Genomic DNA, 21,505 nt, shown 5'->3' on the forward strand with positions numbered 1-21,505 from the left:
GCCAGTGGCACTTTATCGTGCATCAGCAGATGCATGATGAATAGGTCCAAGGAGGTGATACTTCCCCTCTATCGGGCGCTGGTCAGACCGCAGTTGGAGTACTGCGTGCAATTCTGGGCGCCGCACTTCAAGAGGGATGCGGATAACCTGGAGAGGGTCCAGAGAAGGGCAACTCGTATGGTTAAGGGCTTGCAGGCCAAGCCCTACGAGAAGAGACTGGGGCATCTGGACCACTTCAGCCTCCGCAAGAGAAGGTTGAGAGGTGACCTTGTGGCTGCCTATAAGTTCATCACGGGGGCACAGAAGGGAATAGGTGAGGATTTATTCACCAAGGCGCCCCCGGGGGTTACAAGAAACAATGGCCACAAGCTAGCAGAGAGCAGATTTAGATTGGACATTAGGAAGAACTTCTTCACAGTTCGAGTGGCCAAGGTCTGGAACGGGCTCCCAAGGGAGGTGGTGCTCTCCCCTACCCTGGGGGTCTTCAAGAGGAGGTTAGATGGGCATCTAGCTGGGGTCATCTAGGCCCAGCACTCTTTCCTGCTTATGCAGGGGGTCGCACTCGATCTATTAAGGTCCCTTCCGACCCTAACATCTATGAATCTAGGTGGCAGCAGCAGGTCTTTCACTTGGCCACCGAAGTTAATGGCTGCTAGTCCCATTCATGGAGTCCTCGCCCCTCTCTGGCTCTCTCACATGGGATGGGATCCTTTGAGCTGCTCCTTTTGTGTGTGGTTAGGATTGCTCACAGATTTTATTTTGGGCAAGCTGTGCTGCAGCTGCTTTTGCAGTTTGAACGACAATTGGCCACTGCAGTTGCTACCAGTGACATTGTCACCAAAATGCAGATCATGCCTCATGGGGGTGGTGTGTGGAAAAAATCTGACTTTTCATGGAAAACATTGGAGACAAATACAGAATAGCAGCTGAACTCTTCCCGTAACTGTTGGGTTCACACTGGGTGACGAAGCCTAGATTGCAAATGCACAAGTTCCTTCCTGATGTGAGCCCTGTTAAATAAAAATCCCTGCCTCTCTTTGTCTTTGATCGTCAAAGTTAATTTGAAGAAAACGCTGTGATCAGGTGAAGCCACGCTGGATTTTAAAGAACAAGATGCAGTTATTTATTTGGGTCCACTATAAGTAGCCTATTCAAGAGGTCCCTTCCAGCCCTACTTTCCTATGGGTCTTTGACATGGATGATGCAATACAGATGTAAGCAAACTTGACTTTAAAACATGAGTTCATTCTCTGGATAGCTTCTGACATGCCCAAGACAAATGCAGATCTAGTTCCGTACCTTGAAAGCAAGAAGAACGTTTTATCGGTAACATTTTGGAGGAGACCTAACACTGGGAAAACCTGCACTCTTCACGGCCCATTTCCACCAGCCCCTTCCAAATCAGAGGTACATCTGTGTTCTCCATGCTGTTATCTCTGTTCAGTCTGGTTTTTACTGCGGGGTTTGGAGCACGTGGGGTCGGACCAGACACTGGGTATGTCAGAGCTGGTTTCAGCGCCAAGTGTCAGAAATCTCTAACCCCCCAGCCTCATCCTTCATTCAAACTCCCTTCCATTCGGAGAGTGCACGCATGTCTTTTTTATTTGAAGGAATCTGCTGAAGGAGCTGGACCCAAAAGTTAGTTTTCATTTTAAAAGGAGTCCTGAACTGGAGTGTGAAATGGGTTAGGTATTTCATGGAGTCTGGTGAGTGAAAAATGACTGAAGTAATTCCAAGTGATGGAAAGCAAATTAGATTTCAAATGCTCATCTCTAGTCTGAGACTCTCTTTCTTGATGGGCAGCATCCTCATCCCTCGCTTCTTATCACAGCAGAAGTAACACCTCTGGGAAAGAGACCAGTTAAAAATGAGCTCAGGGCTTGTCTACCTAGGGAAGTTTTACAAGTCCATTCCTTGTTCCGGCTCAGGGATATTTGTATTGTAGTAGAAGAGGCTTTTTTGATTTAGCTTTAACGAAAGCAAGACAAACTGAAGTGTGGGGGAAGTGCACTCTATCTAATTAGGTATGCAAACAGGGTTGAATTCGGTAGGGCTGTGTCAGTTTTAAAATCACAACTTGGCTACTGCCCAGCTACACAGACATGGCTTCCATCGAATGGCCTCCATTTAATTCCTCCATTTAATGACCTCCATTGAATTCATGCTGGTGTTTAAATTCATGCGCCCTATAATTTTTTCCCTTTGCTTCCTGCCATCTCGAGAGCTGTGACCTCTCCTGATTAGTTGGTAGTTTGGTTCTGTTCTCCTGCGCGTTTGCTATGAATTGTTACGGTGTCAACAGCAGATTTGCTCACAGTTGAATTTACATCAAAGAAACCTCTGGTCCAGAAAGAAAGGAGATTTCACATGGTGTTGAGGAAATTTTTTTTTATGTAATTGATTTAAAAACATTTTTTGGATAACATCAAAGACTGGTGAACTGAGCTCCCCAGTACCAGGAAATGTCCTCACCAGCACCACGCTATTAGAACATGCTTGCACAGGCAGCTGTTCTGATTAACTTCATATGTGAGCACTCCTATTAAAACAAGAGCGTCTTGTTCCTGTTTTATTTAATCTGCAAGTGACTGTTAAGGGGGAACAAGGCGTTCTTGTCCTGGGGGAAGCGTCCACGCACAGTGCTCCTCCAGAGCAGGTGTTGGATGTGCACACCCTGCATTAACCCACGTTCACTGTGAAGCGTAGACAGGTTTCACCCTGCACACCGGCCTGATCGCTGCTTCACTGCAGAGGCAGAAAGAAAGTTGGCAGACCACAGTTTGATAACGGGAAGCAGAAGCTGGCTTATGCGCTCACCTGCCAGGACTGGCTTCATGTGAAGTTGTGGTCCAAAGGGTTTTAAAAGTGCAAGCAAAATGCCTATGATCTTTAGTTTCGAGGTCCAGGAACTGGAGCTTATTGGAAGAATTTAAACCGAAGAAAACAAGAGGAATTTAGTTGTTCCTTTACTGCCTTAAATTACAAATGACCTTGGAAATATTAAATTTATTAAAGCTTTTTCACATTTTCTTAAATGGAATTTTTCTAAAAAACAAAAAACTTATCCAGTCGATTGCTCTGGGAACTACTACTGCAGGCTACAAAGAGCAGGAGCAGTCAGCTCTTAGGGAGAGTTTCCACATACGTGCTTGAGAAAAGGCAAGAAACCTCCCCAAAAAATCTAATAATGCAACAGTGACATAAAGAAACCTTACCTCACTACACAAGGTACTTGAGGCTTGTTTGGAGGATGCGTGAGAGGTGGAACTGTGTTGTCAGTCATTCTTTTTGCTGTTCATGGGTCCTGTTGTCATTGGTTGCAGCTTATTTTGGGGGACAATCCCAGAAAACCTAGGTGTGCCGCACTGTGAACCGAGCTGGAACAAGTGTTAACATTCCCTCGCTCAAACTTGGGGGTGGAGATGCGCGTGGTTCCCCACCAAAAATACTGATGTCACTTAGGCGGTTGTTCCTTTAGCATCTCAAAAATGCAGTGCTGAGTGGTACAGTCTAATACAAAGTGCCCAAAATGACCCAACAAAAGCATCAGACCTCACTGTATCAAGGGGAACGGCACCCACCTCTGTAAGGTTAAACATCCTTCATCTGGGAGGTGCAGCTGCCAGCATGCAACGCTGCATCTTGTTCCAAGCGGGCTTTATTTTCAAGAGAATGAGGCAGCTTCCAAGGGGCAATGTTAAATAAGAGTGTTTGAGCTCTTTGGTCTTCAGCACCGTGCTTTGAGCATCCCCGCTCTGCTCGTGTCGACCTTGTTGAGAGCATGCTTCTCTAAAAATGGAGACCACATAAATGGTGCATTACTCGAGCAAACAGAGCAAGATACCCCTTCAAGAACCCTGTGTCATCAAACCTCTGCCCTTTAGGGTGTCTGTCTTTCCTTCCCTGTTTCCACAGGGCAAGAACAAATCAGTTCTGGCTGATTGCTTTCAGTCGGCCGCTCTTGGCATCCTGCTGTCTTCTTGGAGGTGATTATTTTCCTGCTATTTCTGGATGGCTCTTACATTATGATCTGCCTTGTAAACAGGGTTGGGCAGTAGCATCACTGTGCTCCACCGGTCTTGGAGGATTCATAGATTCATAGATTCATAGATGTTAGGGTCGGAAGGGACCTCAATAGATCATCAAGTCCGACCCCCTGCATAAGCAGGAAAGAGTGCTGGGTCTAAATGACCCCAGCTAGATACTCGTCTAACCTCCTCTTGAAGACCCCCAGGGTAGGGGAGAGCACCACCTCCCTTGGGAGCCCGTTCCAGACCTTGGCCACTCGAACTGTGAAGAAGTTCTTCCTAATGTCCAGTCTAAATCTGCTCTCTGCTAGCTTGTGGCCATTGTTTCTTGTAACCCCCAGGGGCACCTTGGTGAATAAATCCTCACCAAATCCCTTCTGTGCCCCCGTGATGAACTTATAGGCAGCCACAAGGTCGCCTCTCAACCTTCTCTTGCGGAGGCTGAAAAGGTCCAGTTTCTCTAGTCTCTCCTCGTAGGGCTTGGTCTGCAGGCCCTTGACCATACGAGTTGCCCTTCGCTGTACCCTCTCCAGGTTATCCGCATCCTTCTTGAAGTGTGGCGCCCAGAATTGCACGCAGTACTCCAACTGCGGTCTGACCAACGCTCTATAGAGGGGAAGTATCACCTCCCTGGACCTATTCGTCATGCATCTGCTGATGCACGATAAAGTGCCATTGGCTTTTCTGATGGCTTCGTCACACTGCCGGCTCATGTTCAACTTGGAGTCCACTAGGACTCCAAGATCCCTTTCCACCTCCGTGCCACCCAGCAGGTCATTCCCTAGGCTGTAGGTGTGCTGGACATTTTTCCTCCCTAGGTGCAGCACTTTGCATTTCTCCTTGTTGAACTGCATCCTGTTGTTTTCTGCCCACTTGTCCAGCCTATCCAGGTCTGCCTGCAGCTGTTCCCTGCCCTCCGGCGTGTCCACTTCTCCCCATAGCTTTGTGTCATCTGCAAACTTGGACAGAGTACATTTCACTCCCACGTCCAAGTCGCTGATGAAGACATTAAAGAGTATCGGTCCAAGGACCGAACCCTGCGGGACCCCACTGCCCACACCCTTCCAGGTCGAGACCGACCCATCTACCACGACTCTCTGGGTGCGACCCTCTAGCCAATTCGCCACCCACCGGACTGTGTAGTCATCCACATCACAGCCTCTTAATTTGTTCACCAGTATGGGGTGGGATACCGTATCGAAGGCCTTCCTGAAGTCCAGGTATACGACATCCACCCCTCCTCCTGTGTCCAGGCGTTTCGTAACCTGGTCATAGAAAGAGACTAGGTTGGTCAGGCACGATCTGCCCGCCACAAACCCATGCTGGTTTCCCCTCAGCATAATTTGCCCTGCCGGGCTCTCACAAATGTGAGCCTTGATAATTTTTTCAAATACTTTACCAAGGATGGAGGTGAGACTGACCGGCCTATAGTTGCCCGGGTCCTCCTTCCTCCCCTTTTTGGAAATGGGGACCACGTTAGCCCTTTTCCAGTCCTCCGGGACTTGGCCCGTGCGCCACGAGCATTCGAATATTCCAGCCAGTGGCTCTGCAATGACGTCGGCCAGTGCCTTCAGCACCCTCGGATGGAGCCCATCCGGGCCTGGCGACTTAAAGGCATCCAGTTCTTCCAAATGACTCTGCACCACCTCAGGATCTACGCACGGAAGTCTGGTGCCTTGCTACTGCCTCTCTACAACCCCCGTGAGAGACTTGTCGTGTCCCTCGCTTAGGGACACGGAGGCAAAGAACTCGTTGAGGAGTTCAGCCTTGTCCCCCCTATCTGTCACCAATTGCTTCTGCCCATTTAGCAGGGGTCCTATTCCTCCCTGGGCCTTCCTTTTACTCCCAATATATCTAAAAAACAATTTCTTGTTGTCCTTTACTTGGGTTGCCATCCTCAGCTCCATGGTAGCTTTGGCCCGCCTAACTGCCTCCCTACAAGCACGAGCAGAGGAGGTATATTCATCTTTAGTGATCTCACCCTGTTTCCACTTTTTATGTGCTCCCCTTTTGGCCCTTAGGCTGCCCTGGATTTCTCTGGTCAGCCATGGAAGCCTCCTGGCCCCTTTCCCTCTTTTGCCTCGCTCGGGGATCGTCTTGCTTTGTGCCCAAAGGATCGTTTCCTTTAGGCACAGCCACCCTTCTTGGGCTCCCATCCCATCAAAACTCCTACTCTGCAGTGCTTCCTTGACTAATCGCCTGAGTGCAATGAGATCAGCTTTCCTAAAGTCTAGCACTTTCACCCTACTAGTTACCTTACCCACTCGCCGTCTTATGTTGAATTCTATCATAAGGTGATCACTGTCTCCCAGATAGCTACCGATCTGGAGGTCCCCTATCATGTCATCTCCCGTTGCCAATACCAGATCCAGTATGGCATTCCCCCTAGTGGGACCATGCACCTCCTGTGTCAGGTGGAGGTCCTGTACACAAGTTAGAAACCTGCGTGAGCGATGGGACCTTGCTGTCTGCGTCTCCCAGCAGATGTCCGGGTAGTTTAGGTCCCCCATGACTACCGCCTCTTTAGCTTTTATGGTCTCCGAGAGTTGCCTCAGGAGCCCCGCATCTATTTCTTCCCCTTGGTGTGGGGGTCTGTAACAGACCCCTACCACCAAATCCCTTTCTCCTTGCCCCCTATGTAGCCTAACCCACAATCCTTCTACTTCCTCAGCCTTGGATTCTGTCTTGATGAGGGTTGATGTGTATTGCTCACTGACATAAAGTGCAACCCCCCCCCTTTCTTCCCCGACCTGTCCTTTCTGTACAATCTATAGCCCTCAATATGTACCGCCCAGTCATGGGATGAATCCCACCAGGTCTCTGTTAGCCCCACTAAGTCATAGGTGTTTAGTGCAAGCAGGAGCGCTAGTTCATCCTGCTTGTTCCCCATGCTCCTAGCATTAGTGTATAGGCACTTGAGCCCTGCGACTGGCGCCTTTGCTGCCCCCCCGCTCCCAGTCCCATTGGGCCCATTGTTTCTTACAATAGGATAGCAGGGAGGGCTGTGAATGGGAAGGTAGTTTAGCATTCAGTATAATCTCTATTTAGATGCAGTGGTTCTTTTCGTTTGTGCTTTCATGCAGGTTTGAGTTCCTCTGGAGCATATTTCACTAGAAAATGCAACGTAGACCACAAGTAGATGAATCTTTCTCATCTCCCTTCATACTCTTCAGCAGCTTTTAGTCCCAAACAAGAAATCTTTCCTCGTCTCTCAAAGGGCAGGTGCTGGGATTGTTCTTGTAACACTACAGGGTGCCTTGGTTCATAAATGAGAAATCATCTGACTCTCCCTGGCTGGATCAGATCATAGGATCAGAGCAACTTCCAGTAGCGCATTAATCGGCATGTGCCATTCACTCTTTTGCTGGTCCAAGTCGTGCAGCTCCCAAGTAAGGGGTGAAATTTGAGGGTCTCAATTCCCAGGTCGTTGTTCTGGTCTCTGTCTTCCACGCAAGCCACCAGAATGAATGTCTGAACCAGATGTCAGCTCAGATCTTCAGTGACCTGCCTCCCATGCGACCTCTCGCTGGTCTGGACAGAGTTCCTATTTTTCATCTGGCAATGATGAGCTGTGATTTAAATAATTTCACTGTAACCTTTAGAAATTATTTTCTATGTATTACAGCACTGCCAGCATCTGATTGATTTAAGCCTGCTGCCTAATAATACTTAACACTTCCCTGCTGCCTTCTATCCCGTGATTTCAAAGCATGTCATAAATAGCACTCTACCATGGAGCCAGTCTTGCATGCAGCACTCATAATAAGATGGCACAGTCTGGCTGCTAGCCGTGGCTGTCTCATCATGCATATCACCCACATCAGAAAAGTACATAGTAAGGGACAGGAGAGAGAGCAGCTGTTAACATCCAGGGGAGAAAAAAAGGGTGGCTTGGTGGAGTTCAGGCCCTGTAGCAGCTTTGAAGACTTACAAAAAGATACTCAGGGGAAATAGGAAGTAAGTTGTCAGGCCCTTCCCTTCTAGAATGGGGAGCAGAGGAATCGGAGAAAATGAGGACTGGAAGGGACCTCAGGAGGTCACATCTAGTCTGACCCCCTGCTCCAAGCAGGACCAGCCCCAACTACATCATCCCAGCCAAAGCTTTGTCTAGCCGGGTCTTCAACACCTCCAAGAATGGAGAGTGCACAACCTCTCTGGGTAACCTGTTCCAGTGCTTTACTGCCCTCCTAGTGAGAGAGCTCTTCCTAATCTCCAACCTCAACTTCCCTTGCTGCAACTTGAGCCCATTGCTCCTTGCTCTGCCGTCTGCCTCCACTGAGAACAGTCCAGCTCCATCCTCTTGGGTACCGCCCTGCAGGGAGTTGAAGGCTGCTATTCAATCCATCCCCCCACCCCCCACCCTCTTTCTCCAGACTGAATAAACCCAGTTCCTTTACCCTGGATGTCACCCGGGCTTGCACTTGGGACCAAGGCTCTCTTATGGGAATTGTGGAAGTAGCGACTCTGTTCCAAAAAGTGTATGCGAAGCTGCTCCAGCCCAGATGTTGATTAGATATGCCAGTTATCTGGCAGGGCATTGTCCTGTCTGATATCCCTGGAGCCAGCATGGATGGCATTATAGTCAGGCTTACCTCAGCTGCCCCTGACACAGGAGGATGTGTGTGATGAAATTAGATCTCTTAAGAAATTCCAGCCATCTTGTGCACAGTGGAGGTTGTGAGAGGACACACTCTTTCCTTTCTGTATCCAGGATCCCCTACTTACGTGAGCACCGTCCTTCCCACTCTGCTCTATTTCTGCTGCAGGCTCTGCATTTGGGCCATTAGAAGCCTCTTGTCAAGGTCCTGGGTCCACTTCTGCCAGAAATTGTATCCCATAACACTCAGCTCCACTCCAAGGATTCGGTTGCACGCTGCCAGCATTTGTACAAGCCAAATCAACCCAGGCGATCTGTGGGGTGACATGTAGCCAGATTGCTTGCACATCCAAGAAGCATCCTCTTGTTGTCCTATGCAGAGACTTTGTCCCCTGAACTTGCGAGGCACCATTTGTTTCCTGTGAGTACATGAGAACTGCTATTGACTGGATCAGACCATAGGTCCATCTTGCCCAGTCCCCTGTATCGCACAGATGCTGAAAAGGAAAAGGACCTGGATCCGACCAGGGTTTTTTTCACCGTTCCTCTCTCACTTGCAGCCTCCAGCATTTAGGGTCTGGAAAGGTCTGATTCAGAGGCTGTGCCCCTCACTCCTGTGCTCAATAGCTCCTGACACCCCTTTCCTCCAAGCATGTGTCCAGTCCCTTTTTCAGCCTGGCCAAACTGTTGGCTTCCACCACATCTGGTGACAATAAGTTCCACACTTTAATGCAGGGGCAGGCAAAGTCTGGCCCGCGGGCCAGATCTGGCTGGCAGTAGACTCCATTTCCCAGCAGCTCCTGCCCGTGTGGCTGGGGCTGGTTTCCATGAAGACCCAAGCAGCTGCTGCGGGGCTGGGGTTTCCATGGAGGCTGGCCCCAGCAATGCTGGCAGGCAGCAGTGGTACCAGCCTCTTCCTGGTGGAGGGGCTGAGCGGGAGCTGTGCTGTGGGTGGGAGCAGGGTAGGCTCAGCTCCTGCCGCCTGTGCAAGGCAGGTAGCGGCAGTGACACCGTGTCTACGGGGGGGATATAGCCTCCCGCCCCCCCAACCCTGTCCCCAGTGCTGCCCCTGCTGGCAGGGTCTGGAGCTGCTCTGGAGCCCCAGCTGGGATCTTGCAGCAGTGACAGTGTGGGGTCCAGAGCCAGGGCAGAGCTACAATCTGCAGCCTGCATGCTCCGGGCAGGGGCGTGCAGGTAGTGGATCGCGGCTTTGCCCCAGCTCTGCACCACGCTGTCACCACTGCAACAAGCTGGGACAGAGCCGTGATCTGCTGCCTATACGTCCTTGTCCAGAGCACGCAGGCTGCAGATCACGTCTCTGCCATGGCTCCATACCATGCTGTCACCACCTCAAGGTCCCAGCTGGGCTCTGGAGCAGCTCCGCACCCTGCTAGCACTGCTGGGGCCACTCTCCATGGAAACCCCAATCTTGCACTATCATAGCGTGGCTGCTGCTGCTGGGGTCTCCATGGAAACTGGCCCCAGCCATGTGGGCAGGGGCTGCTGGGAAATGGAGTCCAGCCGCTGGCTAGATCTGCCATTTTGCCCATCCCTGCTTTATTGGCATGCGGTATGAAAAAAAACTTCCTTTAGTTTTAAACTTACCACCTACTTGTTTCATTCTGCGAACACTAGTTCTCGTCTTGTGACACAAGATTAGCACAGCCGGTCCTCAGACTTGTGACACAATTGGTTCCTGAACAACGTTTGACCTAAGGTGCAGTTTAACTTGGAACCAATTTAACCATAGGAAGCAATGTTATAAATGGGGATTGGTTCATGAACCAACGCCCGATACCCTATTTTCACCAAAAATAACCTAGAATTTTGTACTCAGTCAATTATAGATGAGTAATATAGCTACATTAATGTATTTACATTGTAAATAGCAATCATATTGATTTGGAAGGACTACTTTGAAGCGACTTTGCTGGACCTTTTGAAGGGTCCTTGGCTGGAGGCTTCTCAGGAGTCTTGGCCGCAGGTTTTTCTGGAGTCTTGTCTGCTTTCTTAAAGGAAGTGGCCAAGGAAGTTTGGACAGACGTTCTCCAGGGAGATGGGTGATGCAGCGAACTTGTTCACTGATGTGGTATGGCATCGGATCAAGTGTTGTAAAGTCAAAACTGACGTCAGAAAGTTGAAACGGTGTCAATTTATAAACATTGTAAGAGCGAAGCGTTGTAAGTCGAGGACTGCCTGTAACTAATAAATCTCTGTTGACTTTCTTTTCACCATTTAGTACTTTGTAAACCTTTATCGTGTCCCCCCTCAGGTGTCTCGTTTCTACACTGAGTAGGCCTAGCCTCTTACGGTAAACCCTCCATACCGCTAGTCATCCGTGTTGCCCTTCTCTGGACCTTCTCCACTTCTTCTATATCCTCTTTGAGGTGAGGGGACCAGGACCTGGGCGCAGTTTTCAAGGTGTGGATGCACCACAGATTTATAAAGGAGTATCACGATACTTTCAGTTTTGTTTACGGTTCCCTTCTTAATAACACCTGCTGTTTTGTGTGCCTTTTTGATGGCTGCTGAGCGCTTCGCTGATGTTTTTAGCGAACTGTCCTCAATGACTCCCAGGTCTCTTTGCTGTGTGGTGACGGCTAACGCGGGGCCTAGCATCGCATAGGTAGAGTTTGGGTTATTTTCACCCATGTACTTCACTTTACATTTGTAGACATTGAATTTCACCTGCCCGTTCGCTCAGTAGCACCAGATCTTTTTGTAGTTCCGCACGGTCGGTCTTGGTCTTTACTACTTTGAATAATTTTGTGTCATCCATGAATTTGACCACTTTGCTACCTGCCCTCTTCTCCAGATCATTTATGAATACGTTAAGCAGCCCTCTGGTCCCAGCACAGGTCCCTGGCGGACCCCGGCATTTACGTTTTTCTATCCTGATAACTGACCGTTTATACTAACTGTTCGTTTTCTATTTGAGAGACAATTTCTGATCTACAAATGGCCATTCTTTGTGATCCCATGATTACTTAACTTAATCATGAGTCTCTGATGGGGGATCTTATCAAGGTTTTTTGGAAGTCCAGATATATTATGTCAACTGGATCACCTGGATCCACCTGCTTGCTGACACCTGTAAAGGACTCTAGTAGGTGAGGCATAATTTCCTTTTGGCAAAGCCATGTTGATTCCTGCCCAGCAAGTCCTGTTCATCTATATGATGAACTTTCATTATTGATTTTTTTGTACCAGTTTTCCAGGAACAGAAGTTAGGCTCACTAGCTTGTAGTTTCTTATGTTCCCTCTAGAGCCTTTTTTAAATATGGGACTCACGTTGGCATCCCCCAAGTCCTCTGGACCCAAGACTGGTTGTAGTGATGATTAGGTTACATACTTCAGTGAGGAGTTTAGCAGTTTCCCATCTGAGCTCCTTCAGGGCCCCAGGGTGAATGCCATCACATCCTGGTGATTTGCTGCTGTGTCATTTATTAATTCCCCATGACCTCATCTATTAAGGGCTCCGTTTGGGTCAGCTCCACTGACTTGTCCCGAGAGAGGAGTGGGTCTGGTGAGGGAATCTCCCTGACATCTTCCATGGTGAAGACAGGTGCAAAGAATTTATTTAGTTTCTCGGCAATGGCCCTGTCATCTTTTAGTGTCCCTTTCACACCCTGCTCATCCAAAATCCCAGCTGGCTTCATGGCAGGTCTTGGGCTTCTAATGTACTTAAAGTAATTTCGGTTGTTACTTTTTGTGTCTCTAGCAAGTTTCTCCTCAAAGTCTTTCTCAGCTTGTCTTATTACAGTTTTACATTTGATTTGCTAGAGGTTATGCTCTCTTTTATTTTCCCCATTAGGATTTGACTTCCACCTTTTGAAAGAAGCCTTTTTTTCAGCTCATTGCCTCTGCAACTCTGCCGCTAAACCACGCTGGCTTGCTTTTGGTCTGCTTTCCTTTTTTTTGATTTTCAGCCTGCTTTTGCTCTGTGCCTGCAGTATGGTGTTCGTAAGTGGTTCCCGTGCTGCTTGCAAGTTCCTCACCTCCTTAGGGGCCCCTTTTAACTTCTGTCTAACTAGCTTCCTCATTTTAGTGTGCTCTCCCTTTTTAAAGTTAAAGGCTACTGTGGCCAGTTTTCTTCTTGCCTCCCCTCCTGCATGGATGTCAAACCCAGTTGCCTGGTGGTCGCTATTGCCGAGCAGCTCAGGAACACTTACCCTTTGCACCAGATCCTGTGCACATCTTAAGGCTAGGTCAAGAATGGCCTTTCCTTTTGTTGGTTCCTGGAAGAACTGCTCCAGGAAACAGTTTTATAATGTCAAGAAACTTGCTCTCTGCATTCCAGCTTGATGTTTGATTGACCCAGTCTATTTGTGGGTAATTAAAATCGCCCATTATCAATTACTCTGTTTTTCTGCTGCTGCAGCCTCATGTCTGAGAAGCTGAGAGCTTATTTGCAAGGGGGAAGGTGTGATGGGGATTGCTGTCTTGGAAAGTGCCTTGTAGGTTCATGGCAACGAACCTGGCAGGGCTGGTTTAGTCAGGGAAAATCCTGTCCTAAGTAAGGGCCTGGACTAGATGACTTCGAGGTCCCTTCCAGTCCTACTTTCCTACCATCCTAGAAAAAGACAGTAAAAAAATTTGTTAGACAAGCAGGTCTGTTGTATTAGCAACGCGCCTTTTTTCATCTCTGGTTCTGTGCAGTTGTCTCCTATAAATACAACTTTGTCTTGTGTCAACTGATAAGACAGACATGATGGCTAAACCTCTGCTCATCATGAGGTGATAAGTCTGCCGGGGGTCTGTTCGTCGTGTATGAAGATGCAGCTTTGCATTTGCAGTTTCTCCCGTTTCCACGGGCTGCGTCTCCGTATTGAAAAGTTGGGGGCTGCGGGCCAGACGGAAGAGTTCTGTAGCTTGCACGTTTAGCAGTCCCTGCAAATTGCCATTTCTTCCGTCTGTTTTAACTTGAGCTTTTTCAGATACTGTGTGAAAGGTTATTGGATTCAGGTTTATACGGCGTTTGGACAGTACAGTGCTCAGTGAAAACTAGATATTTTTTATTATTCTTTTTCGAGTGCGTCGGAGGCACGCAGCTCCCAAAAATGCCTACAGAATTCCACTCTCGTGCCTTGCCAACAGAATTATGCTATCAGATGGATGGCGGCTCCGTGGCTGCGCAAGCTGCTGTTATTCACTCATTTACCAGTAGACAAAGGTGCTTTATTTCACACTCCTGTTCAGGCCATAATGATACTATCCTGATGCCCGGACTCTATGCAAGAAACACTTTTACTTGGAAACTACTTCTCGTTTGGTATGAGCAAGTTACATCCAGGATTGGCTTCCAGCTTTGTGTCCTGAACTATATGGGTGGGAGAGGGAAGTTTTGTATCGTGCTCAAACAGTCTGCCTTGGGACATGTCCCTGGAGTGACAATGATGGGCTGTGGTGGCAAATATGAGTGCCAGCCTTGGTCACACCTCTCGAAGCCTGGGTGGGATGCAGTTATCCCCAGGATAACTGGTCCTGTGAGAGCCCAACAAAGATGATCACCTCAAGAGTACCATAGAGTAGTATGTAGAAGCAAGGATTGTCCAAATATCCTGTCTTAAATTTACAATGATCTGCCTTCTGGTGTGGCCATCAAATTCAGTCTCCTGGGCCGTGTCCAGATGAGCATGGATGTGCAGTATGTGGCACAGCAGACCTGCCTGCAGCGCCATACACTGCCCATTCACGTGTTCCCTGCACTGCTACCTTGCAGGGGGGATTGTTGACCCCAGGAGAGCCTAGGATCAAAAAACCCATGCGGGAAAAAAAAAAAAGCGGGGTGGCACATGTGGTGGCAGCGTGCACCACCCAAAACCGGAGCCTGGCCATCCAGAGCTGCACTCCAGCTGCCGGCCAGGCTCCCAGCTGCAGAAGCAATGCGGCTGCAGCTTCCTTGGCCCCCAGGACCCCAGGTGAGGCTGCTACGCCCAGCACAGTTGCTGGCTGTAGCCTCCCCTTCCCCACTTCGGATAACCTGCTGTGTGCCAGAGCGCATGTGGCACAGGTGTTCCCCAGGGACAAGGAGCAGTGGCACAAGGTGTGCCATAGCTACTTGTCCCTGGGGAACCAAATGTCTGCGCTCGTCTAGACGTGGCCCTAGAGAGCAATTGTAAGACAGATGGACAGTCTTGAGGAGCTTGGGGGGGACTCAGATCAGAGGCTAAGACTGCACAAAAGGGTCAGTCCTAGTTGGTGAGCAGTATCCATGTCTGTAGTCCAGACAGTACCAGGAGTTAGGAGCCCAGGAATCCAGAACGCGCGCACACTGTAAGGGGGACCAGGGAATCGGGCAAGAACCAGGCTTGGGGGAAACAGGAGCAGCTGCTTCGGGTTGTGAAACAACGAGCAACCAAAGTCCAAATAAAGAGCCTGGTCTTACAAGCCAGGTCCAGCCTACTCTGCAGCCAGCAAGCTTGACTCTGCAGCTGGTGCCCCTCTGAAACCAGGTGGTCCTGCGGAGGTGGCAGATTCTCCTAACATCAGCCTCCATTGGGCAAGGTAACTTCTGGTCCCTTTCTCCAAGCTGAATGGTGGGAGCATGGCAGGAGGGATGCTCAGCCCCATGTTATTGCCGTACCTTAGTGGCATTATGTCTGTTCTGTGATCTTGTCTCCCTTCACAGTAGCTCTTAATGGAAGAACACGGAGTGACCCAAACAGAACACATGGCCACTATCGAGGCCCACGCCGTGGCCCAGCAGGTGCAGCAGGTCCACGTGGCCACCTACACTGAGCACAGCATGCTGAGCGCGGACGAAGACTCGCCCTCTTCGCCAGAGGATACTTCCTACGATGACTCGGACATTCTCAACTCCACTGCCACCGATGAAGTCACTGCCCACTTGGCTGCTGCAGGTAAGGTTATCTGGGCACTCGGGAACATTTGCTTAGTGCCTCATCATTCACACTTAGGTCACAGTAGCTTTCCAGGTGGTAGTCCAATGTGGTGAGCTGCTGTCAGGACTGATGTGGGGGCAGGGGTTCCCAGGACTTCTGGATCACGTTAGGTTTCCTCTTGGTGCGCCACAGTGGTTTCCTCTTGGGGCCCTTGCAAGTGCTGCTGCGTGGAGCAACGTGTCCGTGATGTCCTTGAGGTGACGACATTGGGGATAAGGCATTCATTTCCGAAGTATAAGCCCCAGAGGCGTCTGCTGTACAAAATAGTGAAAAGATTGCACCAGTGCAGGCGGGGACTGACTGGCTGGGCAGCAGCTCTGCAGAAAAGGACCTGGGGGTGACAGGGGACAAGAAGATGGATATGAGCCAACAGTGTGCCCTTGTTGCCAAGAAGGCTAACGGTACCCTGGGCTACATTGGTAGAAGCGTTGCCAGCAGATCAAGGGAAATGACTATTCCCCTTTATTTGGCACTGATGACGCCACATCTGGAGTCCTGTGTTCAGTTTTGGGCCCCCCAGTATAGAAAGGATGTGGACAAACTGAAGAGAGTTCAGAAGATGGAAGCAAAAATGGTTCAGGGCTGGGAGACGTGGCTTGTGAGGAGAGGCTGAGGGAACTGGGTTAATTTAGTCAGGAGAAGACAAGACTGAGTGGGGATTTAATAGCAGCTTTCAACTCCCTGCAGGGGGGGGTTTCGAAAGAGGATGGAGCTGGACTGCTCTCAGTGGGGGCAGATGGCAGAACAAGGAGCAACGGGCTCAAGTTGCAGCACGGGAAATTGAGGTTGGATATTAGGAAAACGTTTCTAATCAGGAGGATAGCAAAGCAGTGGAGCAGGTTACCCAGAGAGGTGGTGGAGTCTCCATCCTTGGAGGGTTTTTAAGACCTGGCTAGATAATGCCCTGGCTGGGATGGATGTGGTTCAGGCTGGTCCTGCTTTGAGCAGGGGGTTGGACTAGATGTGACCTGAGCTCCCTTCCAACCCTCATTTTCTATGAATGCAAAAATGTCATAGGCAAATGGGTTTAATCACTGAATGGGAATAGTCTGACATAGAAAATAGTACAAATAACCCACTAACTGCCACACCATCCAGGCTGGAAAGGAAACTCACCCAGATTTGGCTTGACCCAAAAGGATGCTTGAGCCCATTAGTGGAATCTTCCATGCAGGATAACAAGACAAAGTCATAGGCCTTTCCCAGAGAAAGCCCTTGAAATTTCATCCTGGGTTGGTTTTAACCCTACTGGTTTAAAATACAAAAAAGATGACTAGTCACCATCTGCCCTCCTCTCATGTCAGGCTTTCTCTTGGAACGGTAAAACTTTGATGTCCATTTGTTGAACTGAAGGTGACCTGCAAGGCTATAAACAGTCATTGAAACTCACCTGTATTACGTAGTGCCATGAAGTAAGCATCAGGGCTGTATGACATGGAAATGTGTGGAAAACCTTGAAGTCTCAAGGGACAAGAAGGTGAAGCACAGCATCACACAGGAGAGCAAGTCCTGGGTGCAGCGGGGTCAGAATTTACAGCCAGATTGCTCAGGTCCAGGTGGGACCTTTTGGGTGAGAAGTGGGATAGCAACTATGACTTAAGAGCCATGTAGGTCTTAGGAAAGTAGAGGGGAATAGGAAGGAGATCCAACCACAGGGACCAGGGCAGATGTAGCTGGGAAAGAGGTGTGAGCACATGGGGCAATAATCAGAAGCTCGGAGGGAAGAATAACTCAGTGAAATTTGGTATGAAAGCCAGCAGAGGAACTCCAGAGATGCAGGTATGTGGGTTGGGGTCTGAGCTGGCAGCATGTGGATGGCCCCCCTTGTGCCTAACACTAACCTGTGAAAGATTTAAGCCCTCCTCTCTAAGCAAAGGCAGAACTAGCAGCCCATGGGAGATGAATGACTGGGTGCAGATCCTAGGTCTCATGCCAATCTGTCAGCACTGCAGGGAACCTTTTGCCAAGGAAGTTAATGCAGGAAAGGAAATGAATGGGTCATCCCATGTCCCTTCTTCTTCTGGGGACATAGACACTCCCTTGGGGTAGCAGAAGGCATTGTGGGTACAGCAGTGATGCTTTAAAGCAGGGGTGGGCAAAATGTGGCCCGCGGGCTGGATGCGGCCCGCCAGTCCATTCTATCCAGCCTGTGGGGCCTCTAAAAAATTTAGAAAATTAAAATTTATCTGCCCCTGGCTGCCTGTCATGCGGCCCTTGATCGCTTGCCAAAACTCTGTAAGCAGCCCTCTGCCCAAAATAATTGCCCACCTCTGCTTTAGAGTCATCTCCCTCCATTGCTCATTTCACCCTAAAGCCACGGTCTTTTGTGACACCCCAGTCATTGTCACTGGACCCAATTCCAAGGTCACAGCCCAAGGCTGATGGTTTTAGATGACTAAAACCAAGTGCCTTATTTTGACTCAGATCTCTTCTTCTTCCCTCTTTCACTGTTATTTAACACCATCCTCCTCCTAGGCTTGCACCCATCTAACCTGTGACTCGCTCCGTTGTATGTTGCTGGATCCAGCTGTTCCTTCACCACGTACTGAAAACAACCCTTCGTCTTTGTCCCAGCAAGTAATCTCCCCATCCAGTCCCTAGCCGTTTTCTGGCATCATTATTGCAACCTTCTCTCTGCTCTGATTGACATCCACACCTTGACCCTGCCCTCCAAAGTCTGTCCAAATTGTAGCCCCTGCAATAATCTTTCTAGGTTAGATTAACAACCCATCTCTGCAGTGTCCAGCACTGACTCCTTGTGCATCAGCTGGAGCTTCTCATCTTGGCATCGAGGCACCACGTGACCCCATTTGTCCTGTGTCTGGGACCTCCTGTGTTATCACCTCCCTCAACTCTTGATGATATCAGTTCTGCATTTTTTATATGTTCTCAAAATTAAGTCTACCCACCTTATTTCTTCTTGCTTTCTTTTTTCCTACACTCTGAGTAGTTTGGGTCAGGACTTATCATCACTGAGGGTGTAACACAATGGAGCATCAGCCTGGTTGAGGTCTCTCAGTATAGATGCTAGTGCTATTTAAGTATTAATTAATAGCATTAAGTTGCTGTTAATTCCCTCACTGAAACCTCATGTCTTCTTCACTGTCCACCAGTTGTGTGTTCTGCTCAGCGTGCTAGATTTTCTGGAGCAGTTTTCCCTGTGAACTTCTAGGAGTGGTCACCAGAGGGCATCATAATACCAATTGCGCTCTTCCAAAAGCTGTCTGCTGCAGTGCTGATGGCTAGCCGCCTGTGCCTGCTGAAATGGAGAGCGATGATTATTTATGAATTCAGGATAGAAACTGGGAGTACTAGTGTTTGGCCAGAGATGCCCTGTTTCTCTTTCTGCTTAACTGCTTCCATTCCTGATCCTATCACCACACAACCAATACCCATGTAAATTGGGCTTTGAGTCACACATCACGTGAAATTCTAGTGTTCATGAGTACGAAGGCCTCCCCGTGTCTGCAATCCTTCTGGTAGAAGGGCTAAGTTGCCGTCTCTTTCCATCTTAAAGTGACTGCCTGATAAAACAGCAGCAGCAGTAGACGCCCTTCTCCTTCTCCCCTCATACCTGGAGCAGAGGTCAGCCCCTCCATGGTTGGATCTGGGGAGAAGCTGTCTCGAAGATATGAAGATTGCTACGTCTTCTAGAGAGAGATAGCTAATCTTAGATCACTGAAGCACCATGGTACGATGCTTAATTTTTGTGGCGCTTAATCTTTTTGCAGCAACTAGCCACCAGACTACTAAATGAACAGTCTTCCATCAAGAATGAAATAGGTTTTGAAATATTGTGTTGGAGAAACTGAGGCAAGGGGACAGGTGTTTCTTGTTCAAGAATCCAGAAACAGAAACAGGAGCAGGATCCAGAGCTTCCTGACATCGTGCTCTGTTCTGATACCATCAGGCATTGACTGCCTCTGCCCCTCAGCTCAGTTTGATGATGGGGGTTTGATTTGTTTTAACCCTGTGATTGCTGCATTCCTTGCAATCCATCAGGGACATCGCTGTTTCCTGGCAGCATGGGGTCACTTCTGTCCTGATAGTTGTGGGACATTGGAAGATTTTATGGTTCATAGTGCCTTCCCCAGTCATGTTGGCAGTAGCAGCAGCAGGTGTTTGTGCCGAAGGGATGTTGCCTTGTAGTTTCCACGTGGTCTGTACAGAGCCACTTGACTTGCATCACCCATGTAACAATAGGCATGGCTGTCAAAGATCTACATGCAGGGACTTGCATTAAAGACATGGGTACAAGCGCACGTGACGTGGCCTCTCAAGCCACCTCTGACCCAGAGAAATCAAAGAACCTGCATTTAAATTCAGGTTTAAGGTAGAAAAGCCTTCTGTAAGCTGGGGGTTTCCATTCTTCCGTAGCCTTGGAGAAGGAGAAATCCAGTATTTTTTCCACTCCTTAGTGATTCTCCTGGATTTAAACCCTTGTGCAGGGTTTAGATTGGGGTTTGTTTCGTTTGCATTGGGTAGAAAGAGACAATCAACCCCAAATGCCAATTATGTCATTAGGAGAGGCCTGTGAAATACATCTAGGCAACTTTCACCCGAGGTCCGACTTGCGGCCAGGGCCGGACACAGGCATGGGCGAACCAGGTGGCTGCCCAGGAACCAGACAGAAAGAGGGCCCAAAAATGGTAATTTTTTTCCATTGTCCAATTATTATAATTATTTCTGGCAAAGGGGGGTCCAATACTAAAAGTATGCCTGGGACCGCCAGGAGTCTAGGTATGGTGCTGCTTGCGGCTGGGTGGCGTTGGCTGAAATGCTCTGATCCAAGATGGGGGGAGATCTCACTGCTTTGTGAGAGCTTTGTAAGCAGTTCTGGTTTCTTTGCTCTTGCCATGGATGGGAGGCAGATGGGGCGAGCCCTTCAGCCCTGGTCCAGCTGGTGTAATGGTCTGTTCCCCCTTGTCCAGGTAATAAACTCTGCTCTCATTGGACCTTTGTCATTTGTCTACAGGCCCAGTGGGAATGGCAGCCGCCGCTGCCGTGGCAACGGGTAAAAAAAGAAAACGGCCTCACGTTTTTGAGTCCAACCCATCCATCCGCAAGAGGCAGCAGACGCGCTTGCTACGGTAAGTCCCTCTCCTCCCACAGCTGCTGGCCCCGTCCACCTCTGTGTCCCAGTGCCTGGCTGTCACTCACGAGACCCTGGGTTGCTCAAAGCTGAGGACCTACTTGGCAACCTTCCTGGAACCTGAGGGCCATGTTCCCTTTGCATAAATGGCTCCAATTGCAGCTCTTGTGTCTCGGCTATGCCAGCATGGCCCCCGGGGGCTGGACGGGCCGTTCTGGTGGCATGCACGATTCATTTCTGTTCCTCCCTGCTCACGCATTCAGTCGGTGTCTCTGAGCTTTTTTCCACTTGAATTCTTAATAGATCTAGTAACAGTTATCTTGAAAACCCCCGGAGTGGCCGTGCCCCAGCTCTGGGTGGCAGAAAGCACTTCTTCCTATTGCCCCAATGCCTTCATAACCAAGATTTGTACTGTGCTATGAGCTGTGACTCCCTTGGAAGCCCTCCCGGCTTCCTTTGCATCCGTACCTGCCCTCCCTCGTCCAGTAGAGCCTGCCACAGCCCTTTGACTCCCATGCTGAAAAGTGATATTGCCAGCACTGCAGCCCTGGGGGAGGGGAAGTTTCTTGGTCAGAAGCTGAAGCAGCTTTGGAAACTATGGGGCCTGCTGCACTGTGGGCCAAAAAACTTATCTAACCCTTTAAAACAGTTGTTTTAAAGCAGGGGCATCAAACAGCTGGCCCATGGAGCTGTGGCATCTAGCATCTCCAGGAGCTGCACAGGCCAGGAATTTGAGAACAGAGCAAATAGGTGGCAGGGCCCAGTGCCGAAATCCATGGGACAGAGCCCTGTTAGGAACGTGTTTTGGTTCGGTGGGGTGGGGGAAGCGATAGCTGCGGTAACCTCCCTTTTCCCCTGCCATTGCTCCCTGACACTGCTTGCT

At 49.3% G+C, this 21,505-nt stretch overlaps 1 protein-coding gene across 6 annotated transcripts in view; it reads left to right on the plus strand.

Moving 5' to 3' along the window:
* NRF1 (nuclear respiratory factor 1) overlaps positions 1–21,505 on the plus strand; it is a 91,766-nt gene that overhangs the window by 16,978 nt on the left and 53,283 nt on the right. For 3 of the 6 annotated variants that reach the window (XM_059725709.1, XM_059725712.1, XM_059725711.1), the window contains exons 2-3: positions 15,257–15,488; positions 20,506–20,620. In XM_059725709.1, coding sequence (XP_059581692.1) covers positions 15,266–15,488; positions 20,506–20,620 — 338 coding nt within the window. In that variant the 5' untranslated portion in view covers positions 15,257–15,265. Of the gene's footprint in view, positions 1–10,172; positions 15,133–15,256; positions 15,489–20,505; positions 20,621–21,505 lie in introns of those variants that run through there. The other 3 variants (XM_014607577.3, XM_019487646.2, XM_059725710.1) reach the window with 3 other exon arrangements.

Source organism: Alligator mississippiensis, chromosome 4 (genome assembly GCF_030867095.1).
Source record: "Alligator mississippiensis isolate rAllMis1 chromosome 4, rAllMis1, whole genome shotgun sequence".
Lineage (NCBI taxonomy): Eukaryota > Metazoa > Chordata > Crocodylia > Alligatoridae > Alligator > Alligator mississippiensis.